The sequence below is a fragment of the Drosophila biarmipes genome, chromosome 2L, assembly GCF_025231255.1.
Source record: "Drosophila biarmipes strain raj3 chromosome 2L, RU_DBia_V1.1, whole genome shotgun sequence".
NCBI lineage: Eukaryota > Metazoa > Arthropoda > Insecta > Diptera > Drosophilidae > Drosophila > Drosophila biarmipes.
This window is the reverse complement of record NC_066612.1, coordinates 20,319,258-20,335,484: the sequence shown is the minus strand read 5'-3', so window position 1 is coordinate 20,335,484 and position 16,227 is coordinate 20,319,258. Positions and strand designations below refer to the sequence as shown.

Below are 16,227 nucleotides of genomic sequence, written 5' to 3'. Positions count from 1 at the left end.
ATCGCTATCAATTATCCGTACTATATATATGTATAGACACAAAGGATATATTCGTATATATGTGTGTGGGGGTGTTTGAGTTTGTGTCAGTGCTAGTTGAAGCTTAGCGTAGGGTAATGCTCAAGATATGTACTCCACAAAAACCATGTGTGTTCCAAGACTAAGATCTCATCATCATCGCCTCCTCAGTTACTTCTCCGCATCTCGGGACTCGGACTCCTCGTTGTCCCCTCCAGTAGCCTCCGCCTCCGCTTCCTGCTGATCCTCCTGCTCGCTGAAGCCGCCCATGACCTCATTCTGATTGTTCTCCACCTTGATGCGACTCAGTGGATGCCATAAGTTGCCGGACCCTTCATCCTCCCGCAGGGAAGGACTCTGAGCCGGCTCTGGTGTGGGTGACTTGCTGCTGCTCCTCCGCTCCAGCCCATACGGGTGCTGGGCCAGGAAGCCCGGGAATCCCAGGAGACCGGGCGGATAAGGATACTTACCGCCGTTAGCAAAAGGCGGAGGGGGTATGTTGGGAAAGGAGCCGGGACTCAGTTCACCAGGCTAAAAAATATTCAGATAAGCGAAAAAATAAAGGAATGGAGGGGTTACCATACAAATATTTCTAGTTTAACATAACATAATTACAAATAAAAAAGGTACTAGTGCCCGTTACCCTAAAAACCTTTTAAAGTGAGCCATATGACACTTTCAAAAGTGTTAGAAAACTTCGGATGCAATGGCATTAGGCGTTCAAACATGTTCTCTTCTAAATAAGTTTTTGAATCCCGTAAGAAATTCCAATATTACCTTTGGCGGCAGTCCGTTAAAAAAGGGCGGCAGGTAGGGAAAGAAGAGCTCCGGTCTTCGCTGCATGAACTCCTGTTCGGCACTCGAGCCAGGATGACCTTGTCCCGAGTTCGGACCGGGACGCATGGGAAGCTCCAAGGACATTCGACGACCTCGGCGGGAAGTCGGATTCGTCCACATGTGAGTGCCCATATGCACCTGAAAGCGGGTTAGATCCGAGAGCAACTCAGGTGAGTAACAAGGAAGGAAGTATGATGGTGGCAATCCCCTGAAGTACCTTAAGATTCCCCTTGGTGGTGAACGCCTTCTGGCACACATTGCACTGAAAGGGCTTATCGCCCGTGTGGGTGCGCATGTGGATCTGGAGAGCGGAACTCGAGCTGAAGTTCCTGCGGCAGACGTGGCAGAAGTGCTTGTTATTCACCGGCGGATCCAAACTAGAGGTCGGAGGCCCTGCGGACATCAAAGCCTGCTGAAAGTCCAGGGGACTGGCAGGAAAACGATGGGCATCTGATGGGAAGACACTCTTAGGATTCCAGCATCCAGCATCAAGCTTACAAGGTACAAGAAAATCACTTACGGAGCTGCATCTTCATCAGGGACTGCTCTGCGTCGGCGGATTCCTGCGGATAACTCGAGCCAGCTCCATTGCCAGATCCTTCTCCAGCCGGAGCACCCTCCTCCACCATCGACTGCTCCTGGTCGGGATCTTCTTTGATGGGCGTCGCTGGGGGATGCTCAGAGGGAAAGGGCAGGGAGGCAGGCTCCGGCAACTTGTCACCCACTGACGACGACGGCGGCTTCTTTGCAAACAGATTTGGATTGAGAGTGAGCTGAAATGCGATGAGATGCAAAGTTACAGGGCGAGATACTTTCGCGACGGGCGCTAATTTCTGCGCATTTTCAGTTAAATGTGCCGTTAATCCCGCTGCGGCAGACCCGCGCCTCTTAATAATCTTATTTTCGCCAACCGAGATAGAGCCAAAAACATAATTTACAATTCTCTTTGCCGCGTGTATCGCGTGTAATAATGCCAACTAATTATCTCGCGCAGACGATGCCGCCGGGTCTCATATTTTTATGGCAAAACAATTGGTCGCCGAAGGGGGATTCTGGGCGAGGGGTGAGGATGGTGGATGGTGTCCCCAGCAGACGCGACAAACAAAAGATTAAATAATTTTGCATAAAGCGTAGCATAATTTATTTGCATTGAATGCATCGCACACGCCGCCACCGATCCGGCACAGGCTCCTCTACATGCATCTCCCCAGCCCCGATCCAGAGCGAAAACATACCAGACGGAGTCGTAAATTTCGCATCATCATAATGCATTCTCGTAATTACTTAAGATTTTTGAATCATTTAGAAATTTCAAGCCCAAAAGATGAGGCCGATCCCCAGGCCCACCTCCCATCTGCACCCCCACTCCTCCCAGGCCATCCCCGTCCCCATCCGATCCGATGTGCGTCTGCTCTAGATCATCAACAATGAGCTAAGCGAGCAAATCGGAACGTGGCCGGTCCTCAACCCAAGATGTACGAATTCAGTCTGTCGCTCCTCCGGAGTTGTCAAAAAGGGGCAAGGGGATTCGGCAGCGGCTTGCTGATTACCGACTGAAAACGTTATGACATTTACACTGCACTCGCATTGAAACCTAAATAAAGAAGGCAAAAGGGGCGGATCTAGGATGTCAGGGGACGGCAAAATATAAGTTCTACATCCGAATAATACCTCCAAGCCAGCAAAAAAGCAGACAAAAATCAATAAATAAATACTAAAACAAATATTGAAAGCCTATAAAAAAATAGATTTAAGAATTCTATTGAAATAAAAATGAAGTTAAGTTACTAAATATTTCATTAAAAATGGTATTTTAGACAAATTAAGCCAAAGACTTGTTATCAAAGAATTGGTAATTTCAATATTAAACTCAATTTTAGCACTGAAGTCCCGCCACTGACTCAAGTTGACTGCCGCCCCTCAAATTCCGTCCCTGTGCCGAGACACTCGCTTTCAGTTTTGGAAATACTCCAAGAGTGTAAGCCATAATGAACGATGTCATTAGTCATAGAGAGACAATGCCGCACTGCGTGCCCCGGCCAGAAATAAATATTAATACTCGCATTTGTACTTAAATTATGGGCAGCCTCCGCAGAACCACTCCATCTGAGTAGCTGGGCAGCGACGCACTTTAATAAATAAATGGCATTGTTGGGCAATGTAATCCGGGCACTTAAACCTCTCTCCCCTTAGATGAACCCGGGAGCCTGGGGTCTGGGACTGGGCCTCCATTTCCAGGCCCAACTTGGCCGAGTGGAGGCCGCAAAGCGGAACGCCGACAATTAAGGCGAAGCTATGCAAGTTGGCCACAATTTCTTCATAATCAGGCCCGGCCAGTGACGAGCCGAACACGCCGGCAATTAATAATGTGCTCATAATTTGTATGGTCGCGGCCAAAACGGGCCGTGCTCCATCCATATTTGGCCACATCAAGCCAGCCCCAGGAGCGAGCTGAACCCGTGAACATTTTAATTAATCATGCCCAAGGCAGCCCCGAAGAATCGATTCGGACTCTCCCGCCGCCAGATGGCACTGGTTCTCAAAGCGAGACTTGAGGCGGGATTAGGCTGGCTGGATGTGGTGTAAGTGCTCCCATATTGGGGCAGGGAATGCTGCTCAATGGTCAACTATGGAAGTGATTAGTGGATTGCCTTGGAAAGGGAAACTGAATGCGCAACATAGGAAAAGCTGGAGTACGCAACAACGCGAATTCTTCAGCACTTTCGGTATTTTTAATTATTTGGGGGCTCATTTTATTTTAATTAAGGGGAAGGAACCTTAGGGACGCAAATTCTTCAGGGTTTATTACGAACTACATTTACTTAGTACCCAAATAAAAAAGTTTCTATCAGCATTAACCCGAATTTGTAAGGATTCCTTCGGGGCTAACAGTATATTGTGACAGAGATTTTACCACTTACCTTGGCACCGTACGGCGATCCAGCTTCACTGCTATGGGGGCGGAGGGCGTGGCCCGTCGCCGGTTCTTTGGCATGTTCGCTCTGCAGATGGCTCTCCAGGGCGGCCAGGCTGGGCAGCATCTTGAAGCAGAGATTGCACACATTGGGGGGCGGGTGCAGACCTGCGGATGGGGGCGGGATGCAGACAAAGAGTTACTCGCGAGGTCAGTGGGGGACACATAATTCCCGCCACGTGCTGCCGAGCGGCGCTCGCCGCGATCGCAGATATAATAAATATCCATCCGCGTAAAAGGTTGTGACATAATGAGGCGACAGATCGCTGCTCGATCGCCTTCTCCTCTGGGCCTCGGCTCGGGAATGCGCCAATGTTTATAAATAAATTGCGGAATTTGGCATAGGCATATCAGACATGGATTGGGATGGAGCTGGGTGGAGTGGTGCGAAGTGCTCTGCGGATGCTTTGTCTCGGTCCAATTGAGTTATGTCGCGCCCAGATCGCAGATTTATCGCACTTACACTCCGCGCTGCTTGGCAAACGCTGACGGGGTCAAAGGTGGCAGACAAAGAGGCTTTGTCATCTCGCACCCGAAGGCGGACGGAGAAGAAAGTTAATGTCAAGTGTGGCGACGAACAGATACGCAGTTTGCCGGATTTATTTATACATCTTTGCACTTGAGTGTATAAAACTATAAGGCAATGCGATTCGGAAGGCCAGAGAAAAGTGAATCTATTTTAATTGCCGGAAGAAAGCTCATTGCCATTCGTTCTGAATGAGTTAATCGAGTCTTACATTAGATTATAAATACATTTAAATAGGCAAACGCTTATGAGAAACAATACTTTTAGCTATTTAAGTACCAAAAAAATATTTAAGGGGACACTCTTAGAACCGTTCTTAAATAAGGAGTGTAAGGATAATGAGGAACTTACCCATGAACCCAAGTGGACCGAAGGGCAGCAGGGGAAATTTGGCGTGAGCGTGACCTAGAGCGTGCATTTCCTCGCGGGCAGCGGCCATGAGCAGCAGATTGGGGGGCATAGGCATTCCGAGCATGGGAAGACCACCACCACCCGATCCTCCCACAGCGCCATTCGCAAGGCCAGTGCCGAAGATGCGACCGGCGGCGGAGGAGGGCGAGGAGAGGTCCATGGCAGGCATCTCCCCACTCTCGCTGCGTCCTCCGGCCAGATCGGGATTGGAATGGGATCTCTCATCGGAGCCATCGTTGGGAACCCTCCGCTCCCGTTCCCGTTCCTTCTCCCTATCTTTCTCCCTTTCCAGAGGATGGGGCGTGGCTGTGGCTGCACTCGAGTTGTCCCTGGAGTCGTCAGTGCTGTCCATGGTCATGAACTCATCAAAATCACCGCCCTGCGAGGACTCAGATCTCTGACCCGAGTGGTCCGAAATGGTGGTGGAGAAGTCCAGGGTGTCCGAGGTGCCCAGCGACTTGTTTGAGTTCTGATCTTCGATGCCCAGCCGTTCGGCCTCGCCAGGATTTGACGGAGGAACTCCCTGGCCACCGCTGCCGTCGTCCATGGTGTGGATGCGAATGTGCTGCTGCAGGATGATGCCGTTGGAGAACTTCTGGTGGCACACGGGGCACTTGAATTGGCTTCTCATCGGCGGCTTGATCTTGTGTATGCTCATGTGGGCCTTCAGGTTGCCCTTCGTGGCGAAGGCCCTGCCGCAGATCTTGCAGCGGAAGGGACGCTCGCCAGTGTGGGTGCGAATGTGCATCTGCAGGGAACTGCGGCAAGACATGACTTTCTGGCAGAAGATGCACTGGTTCGGGTCGGTCAGCTTGTTCTCGATGTTGTCCACCAGCTGTTGCAGCTTCGAGGTCTCCGAGGTCTTGTCGATCTCAATGAGGTCCTCCCACGACTTGTCGATGATCCGTTCCATTTGGGCGAGGGAGTACTCCGCCGGCTGGGACTCTCGGCTGGAGGAGGAGCGTCTCAGCTTGGCAATGTGCAAGTGCTCGGCGAGATCTCGTTCCTTTTCCTCCTGAGGAGGACTGCCAGCACTGCTGGTCTGTCGCTTTCGCACAGAACCATTTCGTCGCGATGGAGTCACCACCGGTTTTGGAACCTCCTTTTCAGGCTTTTCCGGTGGCGGATGTTGAACCTCTGGCTTGACCTCTTTGGGGGTTTTGACTCGCACCACAGGAGAGTGGGACTTTTCCTTTTCCCTCTCTACAGGTTTGCTGAGATCTTCCGCCTGCTGAAGTAGAGTCGGAGCCTCCTGCCTGACATCCTCCGGCTCCTCCATCTGCTGCTGAACCTGCTCCTGATTCGACGGACCCCCCGGGGGCACAAAAGGCAAGCGAATGGGATACTGTTCGGCCTGTGCTTGACCCTGACCCGAGTGCCCCACGTTGGGCGCCACTCCTGGTGGGAGCAGCATGGGTGGAAAGATCTGCGTGTGCCGCTGGTAGTGCACCTTCAGGTTGCCTTTCGTGGTGAACTTACTGCCGCAGACGTTGCAAACGAACGGCCGCTCGCCGGTATGCGACCTCAGATGGATCTGCAGGGCCGAGTAGCTGCCGAAGATCTTACCGCAGTACTTGCAGCGGTGCTTGAAGATCTCGCCGCGACTCTGGGCCTCCTTGGAGGCGTACTCCGAGTACTCCTCCTGCATCTGGGCGGCGTGAAGACTCTGGGAAGCAGAGTCCAGGACCTCCTCCGTTCGCCGCTGCAGCATTTCCAGGCAGTTGGGCTCGTTGGGCGCTGGCGGGGGATCGTGGTTCGTGATGATGCTCGAGGCCAGACTCGAGCTGATGTCGCACATCATGGATTGGTAGCCCTCCGGCTCCGTCTTCCTCTCCTCAGTCGCCCTCTTGTCAGTCTTTGAACTCTCCCCCCGTCGCGGCTCCACCTCCTGATCCTGCTCTTGCTCCTGCTCTTGCTCCTGCTCTTGCTCCTCTTCCTCCTCCTTCAGACCATTGGCTGGCTGCTTCTTGGGCTCCGGATCGTCCTCCTCCTCGTCGCTGTGGGATTGCCTGCCCAAAGCGACTGCCTCGGCCCTTTTCAATTGACTCTGCAGGTGTTGGATGAGCTGCAGCTGCATCAGATGCTGCCGCTGCACATTGAAGATGGTGGACTGCACCATGGCCAAGTCGGCGGACTGGTGATTACCCGCCATCGCAGAGGCCGCGAACTGGGCCACCGCCACTTTGGTATGTTGTAGGGCCTCCAGCGAGACGTGACCGCTGCCCGGCAGGGATTCCCGACCGCTGGAGGAGATCAGCGAGAGGTCCAGGGCCTCGTTGCTGTTCTCCAAGTCCCCGTGATCCTCGCCGTGCTCCGCGGCCACTTCCCTTTCCGTGTCGGATTCCGGAACCGCTTCCGTTTCAGTTTGCGGCTCGGTGCCATTGTTGTTGCTGTCCGCATCCAGTTCCTTGGCCAGCAGGGCGTCCCTGTCCCTCTCCCGCTCTCGATCCCTGTCTCGGTCCCTTTCCCGCTCTCCGCTGCCGCTTCTGGTGCCGCCGGTCCCTCGGTAATTGATGCGGTTGCGAAATATTGAACACATTATCCTCTCGATCGGAAGCGCTCACCTCCTGATCCCAATTGCCGCTGAAGTCTGCTCATGGACTGCACCCTGGCAACGAAAGGGGAGAAGATATAGGGAAAATCTAGTGAGAAACGCACATTTTCCGATTTTCCCGCCAGTAACACTGGTCAGCAAATACAAAGGTTTGGGTATTTCGGTTGGAGAAAAATAAATGTATTGGTATGTAATCTCTATCTTTAGAGAAGTATTTATTAAATAGTATTTGACTTCGTTAAAGTACTTCAAAATCCAGTTAGAGAGTAAGATGTGCAATAGTTGTAATTACTCTTTAATTTGATACACATTCCTTAGCAAATGTTGAATTCAGAATCAGGAAAAAATTACCCACATCGAACTCAAGTTGCGCAGTGTTATTTACCAAGATATTATATATGCATATAGACGGATCGTCACGTAAGGGGTGCCCGGTCAGACTTTATGATAAATTTTTGAATATATGAATAGCGGCGTGTCGCAATTTTGGACGTTGAATAAATGAACAGGGCGCATATGGTTAGTCGCGTATAACTTAATAGCAGCCTACGATCTGGACTCGCGGCTGGAGCGAGAATTTGGATAGTACGGAGTTGGCGTGGACTCTTGACCGGGTTGGAGGAACCCAAAAGAGTTTTGCATGAGCCATTCGCGTAAGAGTGGGTAATTTATTGATTTATTACACGGAATCACTCAGCATAACTTTCAGCCTACCCAGATGATTGAGCTTGCGCGTCGAATCTGTCGAATTATTCCACCTAATTTACCTGACGCCGGCAGATATCGGCTTTCGAGATATAAACATGGTAAAAATAATCCGTTCAGCGACTTCAAAAGAGGGTCATGAAGTGCTAGGAAGACTCAAGCCGAAGCTTTTGTATTCGATTTATTCTGCAATAGGAGCGTACCAGAACGAGGCACATGGATGTCCCATCGTTTCATGTAACCCTAGTGTATCCCCCTGCATGGACTTAATAAATCTCTCGTATTTTGTAATCTCGTGCTGAAACTGGAAAAGTCCAGAGCTATCCTGGTATTGGATTGTTGTCTTGCGAAGAACCGCCTCCCTGCGAGGAGGATTCCACAGCGAACTCCCAAATACCACCAGTTATTCATGAACCTCCCGGTGGTCGGCATTTTGAAACAAACTTGACTATGAATTTGAACACTTTCTATCGGACTTTAGATGGTATATGAATGGCCAACTCGGGGGAGTTTCCGACGTGCGTTGCCCAATCCCAGCTAAAGTGTTCGATGTACGCGCCGCATAAATTTCGGAGCAAATCGATTTCAACATAATTCCACGCCGTTTCTGAGTTACACTTTCAACAGGGCCACAAATTCTCGATTCCCTCGAATCTCCGGATCCCCGAACCCCCGAAAATAGGGCTTGCACGGGTATCCCATCCGCATTACGGCCGATTGCTTTATGATTATTTCCCGGCAATTAACAGAATTTATTGGCGAAGGTAAACACTCGCCAGATACAGACACATGAAGGCTCAGCTACAATAGTGTCCGTATTCGGATGCGTGGCCATATCGATTCGACGCACTCGAAATCATCGGCGCACACACATCGACTCCACTATTTCTATCAATGCCGATGGGCTCATCGGAAATCAATTTGTTTAATGCAGGGGGGAGAGGGTGGATATTGGCGAGGCGGAGTTGGCCCCAAAGAACCAGAGTCTGGGCCTGGGCGAAAGTGTTAACCGAAGCTAAAGTGAGCCGGGCCACAACTTATTCCACTTGAGCTGATTTCTTGAGCGATTTACGCACAGCCAAAAACATAAAACTTCCGCAATTGCCTCGGCAACCTCCGTAACCTCCGTGGAGCTTTAAGAAGTTCCAAAAGTCTGCGGTGGGATTCCATCAAAAAAGTTTCAAGCCTTCATTTCCTTTGTCACTCCACGGAAAAGCCCAGGGAAAAGTGGAATAGCCAAGTTTCCTGTCAGCAGGTGGTCCCAGCCCCTCGAAAGGAACTCTAAATCTTTCGGATCTCTCGGGAACGGTCTTTCAAGTAAATCCGGAATCAACACGGCGTCAATCATTTGGCCGAATCGTGAATTATGGTTGAGTACATATGCTGCTTAGCCCCTCGAAACGTCTTCAGCGGATATTGATCAAAATTCATTGCAATTCGCTTGATTGATTGATGGCACAGTACATATATCCGGGCCAATTGGCTGCTCTGTTTTAGGAGCCATCGAATGAATGAACCCGAATCCAACGTAAACAGACACTTTGGAAGTCTAGCAGCGGGGGTGAAAGGGGAATGGAATGCGAGATCTTGATTGAAGTCTGTTGTTTCAACCGTCGATCGAGCACGAACGACTGCCAGTCCATCGGCGGACATCACTTTATGGGATCGGAGATTTCGGGGCAGCTAGCGCCAATTCTGACGGACTGAGGGAAATTACAGAAGAAATAAATATCCACAAATTATTGGATATTTATATAGCTTACATAATACTGAGCTCTCTTTGTCAGCATTAAAATTGAGTTTAAATGTAATATTCAACTATACAAAATGCATAGATACGGTTTATTGACTTGTCGGTAATTATAATGAAGAAAGCTTACACGTTTAAGAAGGCAATAACCCAAGGGTAATGCATGCTCCTTAATAAAACCTATCTTACAATTGTAAGCACAATTTTATATTGTTTAGGACAATGGAAACGGTTCCATAGTCATCTTCAACAAAAATTAATAACATTGTTCTATTCTATTCGCTCTATTCAACAACCAAATATCACAATCGATAAGAAGCAATGAGAGATATTTTCATTTTGAAATAAATATATATTTAAATTGGTAGATTACATATACAAAACAAAATCAGGTTTTCCCACATTCGGCGAATTGTGTGATAAATAGCGACTCCAGTTTCACCTGACATACGCCGGGCTTATAGAAAAACTCCAGCAAGGTGAACCCGAACCCCACGCTTTTTCCTCCCACTGAACGGACTTTCCAAAAGAGCCAAGAAAATATGGGAAATAAAAACGGTGGAAGAGCAGGGCAAAAAAGTGGGAATTGTTTGAGGCGAATTTATGAGCTTCGCTTAAGCGAGGCAACTGCGTCTGGTTAGCGCTCCCCCGACGTACGCGTACTTGTGTGGTACAGTGGGAAGCCGGGGACTTAAGGCCACTTCAGCATTGACCATTTTGCATGAAAGCCTCTCGCTTCCCAACCAAAATATGTCTGAGCCACAGGGGCAGCCAATAACAACAACGAACCCGGGGCGATCCGAGTTCCAGTCACCAGTTACCAGCCCAGAATTCCCATTTCCAGGGGGCCCTTACAAAATGTCTGCAAATTTATTAAGCTGAAAAAATTTTATGAGTTGAATTGGTATAATTTTCATATAATTTTTGAGAAAGAAGCGAAACGGAACGCTGCCAGACGGCGACGGTCAGTTCAACCAGTTGAGCCCAGCGGGGGGTTAAGCGCCACACACACCTCTGCCTGGAGCTGTGTGTGTGCGTATCTGTGAGGGGGAATGCAAATGTGTGTGTGGCGGAGGAGAGGGGCAGAAAGAAGGGCAGGGTCTGGAAGTGAATTAATGGCCTGGGAAGAAGGCAAGTTCAGATACCCAAGCGCACACAGGGACAGGACCACTCACACACCGAGGCCCCAGCCCACACAGATACGCACACAGACAGGGGAGTCCGATTAAAAAAGCCTTGTAGATGAATTTGTATTGTTTTGCATTTGCTTTTGGGCCGCTACTTTGTTTTTGCCTCCGCTTTCGCCACTCGATTCTTCTGCTCCTTGCCATTTCGTTTTTGTTTGAAGGGAATAATACGGGGTTGTTGGTGGAGTTGTTAAGCTGCCATTGCAAACAATTAAAATCATAAGAGACGCACATAAATTATTCATGGCTTAATCTAAAGTGGACAATCTATGCAAAGTACCAGGGCACTCACACAGGCCCACGTGTGTGTGTGTTGGACACTAGTTTATCCCCTGCCACGCCCCCGCACCGCCCACACACGACTGGCCGTTTTTGATATTTTGCCAGTCTCGTCCCGCTCTCTTTTCGTTTTAATTACTCATAAACGAGGGAAATAATTGCGTTCAAATAGCCACATTCTGTTTCTACCTTTCTGTGTTGGTCCGCTCTGCTTCCATTTTTGGCAATTAAAAAGGCCAGCGAAGCGGGGGAGACTTGGTTTCCACATTCTTGAACTACGGTTTTATTTTTGCAGGAAATGTCAGCAAGGCGAGGCCATTGTCTGGTGGCTTCATTACTAAGGGTTTCAGGGATTTAACCAGCAAATCCTTAATTTAAAAAGTACTTAGAAGAGAAGAGATTAAATACTTTAAAAATTTATGAGAATGACCTAAGTTAAATGTTACTTAAATAAAAAACACAACATTGGTATTCCTTAAAAAACGGTTAAAAGTAAAAAAGCAACTTTATTGAAATTTTTTTTAGCGTTTTACGTTATTTTTGAACATTGTTTGAGTTTGGTTGTACGCCTAAGATGTTGCGCATCATAGCAATATTTTCTCTGTGTACGAATGCTTTTTCGTTTGAAATTTACCTAAATGTTATTTTTCGTATACAAAATATTAATACAAGATGATCAAGTTTTTTTTTAGAATTTTTCTTTGCTATTCGTATATTAGCTTCAATTAAAATTATAATTTAAGTATTTATTAAGATTATTTATTTTTCTTCAATAATTGGTAATTCCGCCGCCACTCATGCGGATCCGGGCTAAAATCAAATTTAGTAAATGGGATTTGATATTAATTCAGTCAAATTTCGTTATTCATTTCCGTAGTTCAGCACAAGCTGATGAATATGAATCGAATTTGGTTTATTACCCAGACAAAAAACATTAAAAAATGCAAATCGGCTAAAATGGAATCCAACTAATAAACTTGCGCAGCGAATAAGCCATAAAAATTCAATTTATGCGGTTTATTGAATTAGCGAGCGGAATTAAATTGAAAATTCACAAATGCAAAAATGCATGATATAGCCGCATAGTTGAAGACCCGCTGATCTAAAAACCGGGGAGGTCGGGGTGCAGATGGATTGATATATAGACAGATAGATTCGCATGCGAGGATGGGCTGCGTCGGATTCAATGGCCCACATTACAGAATCACGCTGCGAATAATAAAAACATTTTCGCCAAATATTCGCATTCAAAAGCTACAAAATATGCCGCAAGCCACGGTCGAGGGGCTGGGGAAGGGTCTGTCCGATAGATACATTTTTATATAGCGTCTATGGCCGCACATTTCTGTCATAACACAAAATAAATATTTCATTCGTCCCGCGTCCGCTTGGCCCGCTCGTTTTTAGTATTCCTCGCTGCCGTCGTATTTATTATTAAAATGAAAATAAATTTTATATCAAAAATACAATCTAAAGGGGTAAGGGGTGTGTGGAAAGCCAAGTGGTAGGCGAGAAAAATGAGAGATAGACTCTGACTAAAGCGCTTCGAATTTTTACAAATGAATTTATCGCCAGGCAAACGAGGAAGGAACAAAAAATAGACTATGAAACGAAATCGCGCGACTCATAAATTAATTAAGACAATAAAACAATAAATGCACGAGGGCTATTCGAGGAGAATTTCCCCAGTCCGTAGTCTACATGTATCTTTGTATCTGGTTTGCAGCAGAGTACATGATTGTGAGATATTTATTGCACCAATTTGGACTGGATTGAAACTGTTCTAGCGTCTTTGCACAAGACTGCATTTCCCCCATGAATCGATGCATCTGTGACACACTGACTTGACACCTGTCATCTTTTCGTTTAACCCTAGATGGCCAATGTCTCCGAGAATCTTTCTCCCCCAACGAAAGCCATGTTGCCCTATTCCAATGTTAATTTTCTTCTTGACATGTTCTTGATGCTGTTCCATTGGCTTGGGATATTGTTCGACTTGCTCATGTTGTTGTCATTGCATAACAAGCACACACCCGAGCACACATCCCATGTCATATCCTTGGGCACGGACTCCGCACCGAAGAGCGAGGTCCAGCGACCTTACGCCCATGTCGCAGCCACACCCCCTTGACCCCGCCCATCGGCCACCTTTGGGGCACAAAGATGTTGTATTTATGTTAGCTTTGACATAAGCCCAACATGCAACTTTCGAGCTGCTCCGTTGCAGTTCCATGTCCTCGCATAAAGTGTCAAAGTTAAATAATCTAGGCAAGAGAGTCAAGGGAGGGGTCAGGGGCGGAGTCAGGGGCGCAGTATGGAAAAGTAGCCCCAAGCTCTATTTCGATCTAGTGCAGCATGTATTCTCCAATTTGTAGGTTACTCAGGTGCCAAGTGTGTTTGTGCACACACATATTTCAAAGTCACAGCACTCGTGTGCGTCAAGAGGAGTCAACATCCATCAGGACAATATATTTGATTTATATGAAGATACACATAAGTTGCTTTTGATTTGTTCCGAGCGAGCGACACAAAAACTATCCAACCCACCAGTGCAGTTGTGTGATATACCGATATGTATGCTATACTAGTTATTTCTACTTGTTAACCTATGGGTGTAATAGAACAATCGAAAGATCGATTCTTATATGATCGAGCATGTGTTTTGCATGTATCATACAAACTCTCTAACATATTCGGGTTTTTACACACTCTTTTTGAACTTTAAGTTAAGCGCGTAGTTCTGGCTTACCATTAAAAAGTTAAGAGTACTTACTAAGATTTATGGTAACTGGAATGGAAAATGCAGAGCAATTTAAGACACTAAAAACAGTGTTTAGGCTTCCAAATACTATAACGAAATTTACCATTTCGTTGATATATTTTTCTTCACAAAAACCTATCTCACACTTCTTTCAAATTAACGTTTCCTTACGCTCAGTTGCACATTAAGCAAATCGAAGGGAAAGCAGATCCAAGTCGGATTTCTCTCAACTGAAGGGGTTGAAACCTGCCACAGTTCTTTCCCAAAATCACCAGAATTATTCAAGACCTTATGCGCACTATTTCCCTTAAATTTTATTACTTCAGTTTCTTTTTCCTGACACTACACAATAAATATAATACATTCCTTGGGGACATGTGATAGTTTCCTATGAACTGAATTTTGGTTTTAATTTATTAAAGTTGTTGTGTGACAAGTTTTTTTCATTGTTCTCCAAGCACTTCCACTTGTTTAATACTATAACATAAGCCGAACGATATGTATTCATATTTCCACTTGTCTTAAAAGTTTCTATAAACGTGGCTCTAACTTTGAGATACTGCACTTTTTGTGATTGTTAGTTGTTTCAGAAGAATAAGTTTTGAGTTTTAAGTACTAAAATGTTAAACCCTCTCTAAATATCTTAAGTTACTAAATGTAGTTTTCAGATACTGGAAACTTTGAGATATTTTATCACTTACTCACTTAATTTAACTTGGGAGCTTACCAATGCCGACTTATAAATTTGGAAAATTAAATATAGTTTAATTACAACTTAATATAGTTAGAAAGAAATTAAAAACTCACCTGATTTTGGCGCGGTGGCTCTTTTTCCTCCTTTCGCACTTAGTATCCTTTGGTAAGCATTATTTTACGATGTTTAGTATCTCGCGGATGCCGTCGGAAAAGCAGAGTTATTTTTTGCACAGAACATAGTTGGTTCCAAGATCGCGTTTATTGCACATTACCCCCCTTTCGCCGTCCCCCTCCCACTCCTCAGCCCCTCCTTCCTCCTTCTCCTGACCGTGTTTGTTTTTATATCTGATTTGCTGTTTTTGGCGAGTTACTTTTACTTTTGCGGCTTGTGACGGATATTTTATGATTAATTAAACACGCGCGACCGCTCAGCCCACACACACACTCGCACGCATGCCCCCGCCCCCCGCACGCACACCACGGCGCGTCCGTGTGCGCACATGTACAAGAGTATGTGTATATGTATGCGTAGCAGCGGAGGCGGCGGTAGTAAAAACGCACTGCGGTACCGTTAGACCCCAAGTGGCGCTTGCAATCCTTGGGATTCAGTTCTGGATGGTGCTGCTAGCAGGTTAACTGGGGTTCTGGGTTCTGAGTTCTGAGTTCTGGGAAAGGCGCTCTCGACTGGCAGGCTGCTTTTTGGCTCGCCGACTGAAACTATGGCCAGAATCGAAATCGGGAATCGAATCGAATTCTCGGCTGGAAACGAGTGCGAAACGAGAATCTCGAAACCGAGGCGAGGCGAGGCGAGTCGAGTCGAGCTGAGTGGCGGAGGAGACGAGTGTCCTTTTTGGCGACTGCGTTTGCGAGTGGCGCCCCCGCGCGGCCGGAGAGCAAGTGGCGGAGCGGCAGTGGCGATGGCGATGGCGACTGAGGCAGCGACGTCCTGCGAGCCGGAGCGTCGACGGCGCTCTATGGAAGCGCAGTCGGGAAAAAAACAGGAGTTGCCCGCCGTGGCCGCCAAAATTCGCAGCAGCGAAAGCTGCCGCCGCTCTCGCTCGCTGGCTGGCTCTCCTCTCTCCGCCGCTGTTAGCGGCTAACAGCTGGGGAAGTGGCGTATAAGACTGCAGTTCGAATGTTAGGCCGGCCGTAACAGGGCTGTTGGTGTGGAACCCCTATAGCTGTGCTGCTCTAACCCGCTCTCCCCCTCCGGGAGAGAGAAGAGAGAAACACACATAAAAGCAATCCGACGGAACGTCTTCGTTTTTTATGAACGTGCGCAGCGGATCGGCAAATAAATAAAAACGCATATATAGCAAGTTATGACAACTTTAGGCGGAGCAACGTCGACGCAGGACCTTATTCTTTGTTCTGCTTTTTTCTCCTTTTGAGACTTCCCCCGTTGGCTGGGCATCCCAATCATATTTTCCTTTATGTGCTCGCCGCTCTTTTATTTATCCATATTTCCCTTATGGCAGCTGCCGCCGCTCCTCCGTTCCTACGCTCCTGCTCCTTCTTCCTCGAGGGCG

At 47.5% G+C, this 16,227-nt stretch overlaps 1 protein-coding gene across 3 annotated transcripts; it reads right to left on the bottom strand.

Annotated features, from left to right (window-relative positions):
• On the bottom strand, nt 1–15,653 carry LOC108034048 (homeotic protein spalt-major). 3 transcript variants are annotated; one of them, XM_017108798.3, is made up of 7 exons: nt 14,810–15,653; nt 4,707–7,374; nt 3,777–3,937; nt 1,376–1,628; nt 1,073–1,305; nt 796–993; nt 1–549 (listed from the first exon to the last, which is right to left on the bottom strand). In XM_017108798.3, exons 2-7 carry the CDS (start codon nt 7,303–7,305, stop codon nt 190–192), a joined length of 3,804 nt encoding a protein of 1,267 aa, XP_016964287.1. In that variant the 5' UTR covers nt 7,306–7,374; nt 14,810–15,653; the 3' UTR covers nt 1–189. The 3 variants fall into 3 exon arrangements, with proteins under 3 accessions (XP_016964287.1, XP_016964286.1, XP_016964288.1); XM_017108797.3 differs by lacking the exon at nt 14,810–15,653 and adding an exon at nt 8,229–8,500; XM_017108799.3 differs by lacking the exon at nt 14,810–15,653 and adding an exon at nt 8,423–8,495.
• Between the last annotated feature and the right edge of the window lie 574 nt (nt 15,654–16,227).

Bases quoted from the DNA above. Each gene is read 5' to 3' on its own strand.
- LOC108034048 (XM_017108798.3), bottom strand. From the start codon at position 7,305: ATGTGTTCAATATTTCGCAACCGCATCAATTACCGAGGGACCGGCGGC. The intron at 1,629-3,776 runs GTAAGTGGTAAA...ATCGCATTTCAG, and splicing joins GATCGCCGTACGGTGCCAAG to CTCACTCTCAATCCAAATCT. The intron at 994-1,072 runs GTACTTCAGGGG...ACCCGCTTTCAG, and splicing joins CCACCAAGGGGAATCTTAAG to GTGCATATGGGCACTCACAT.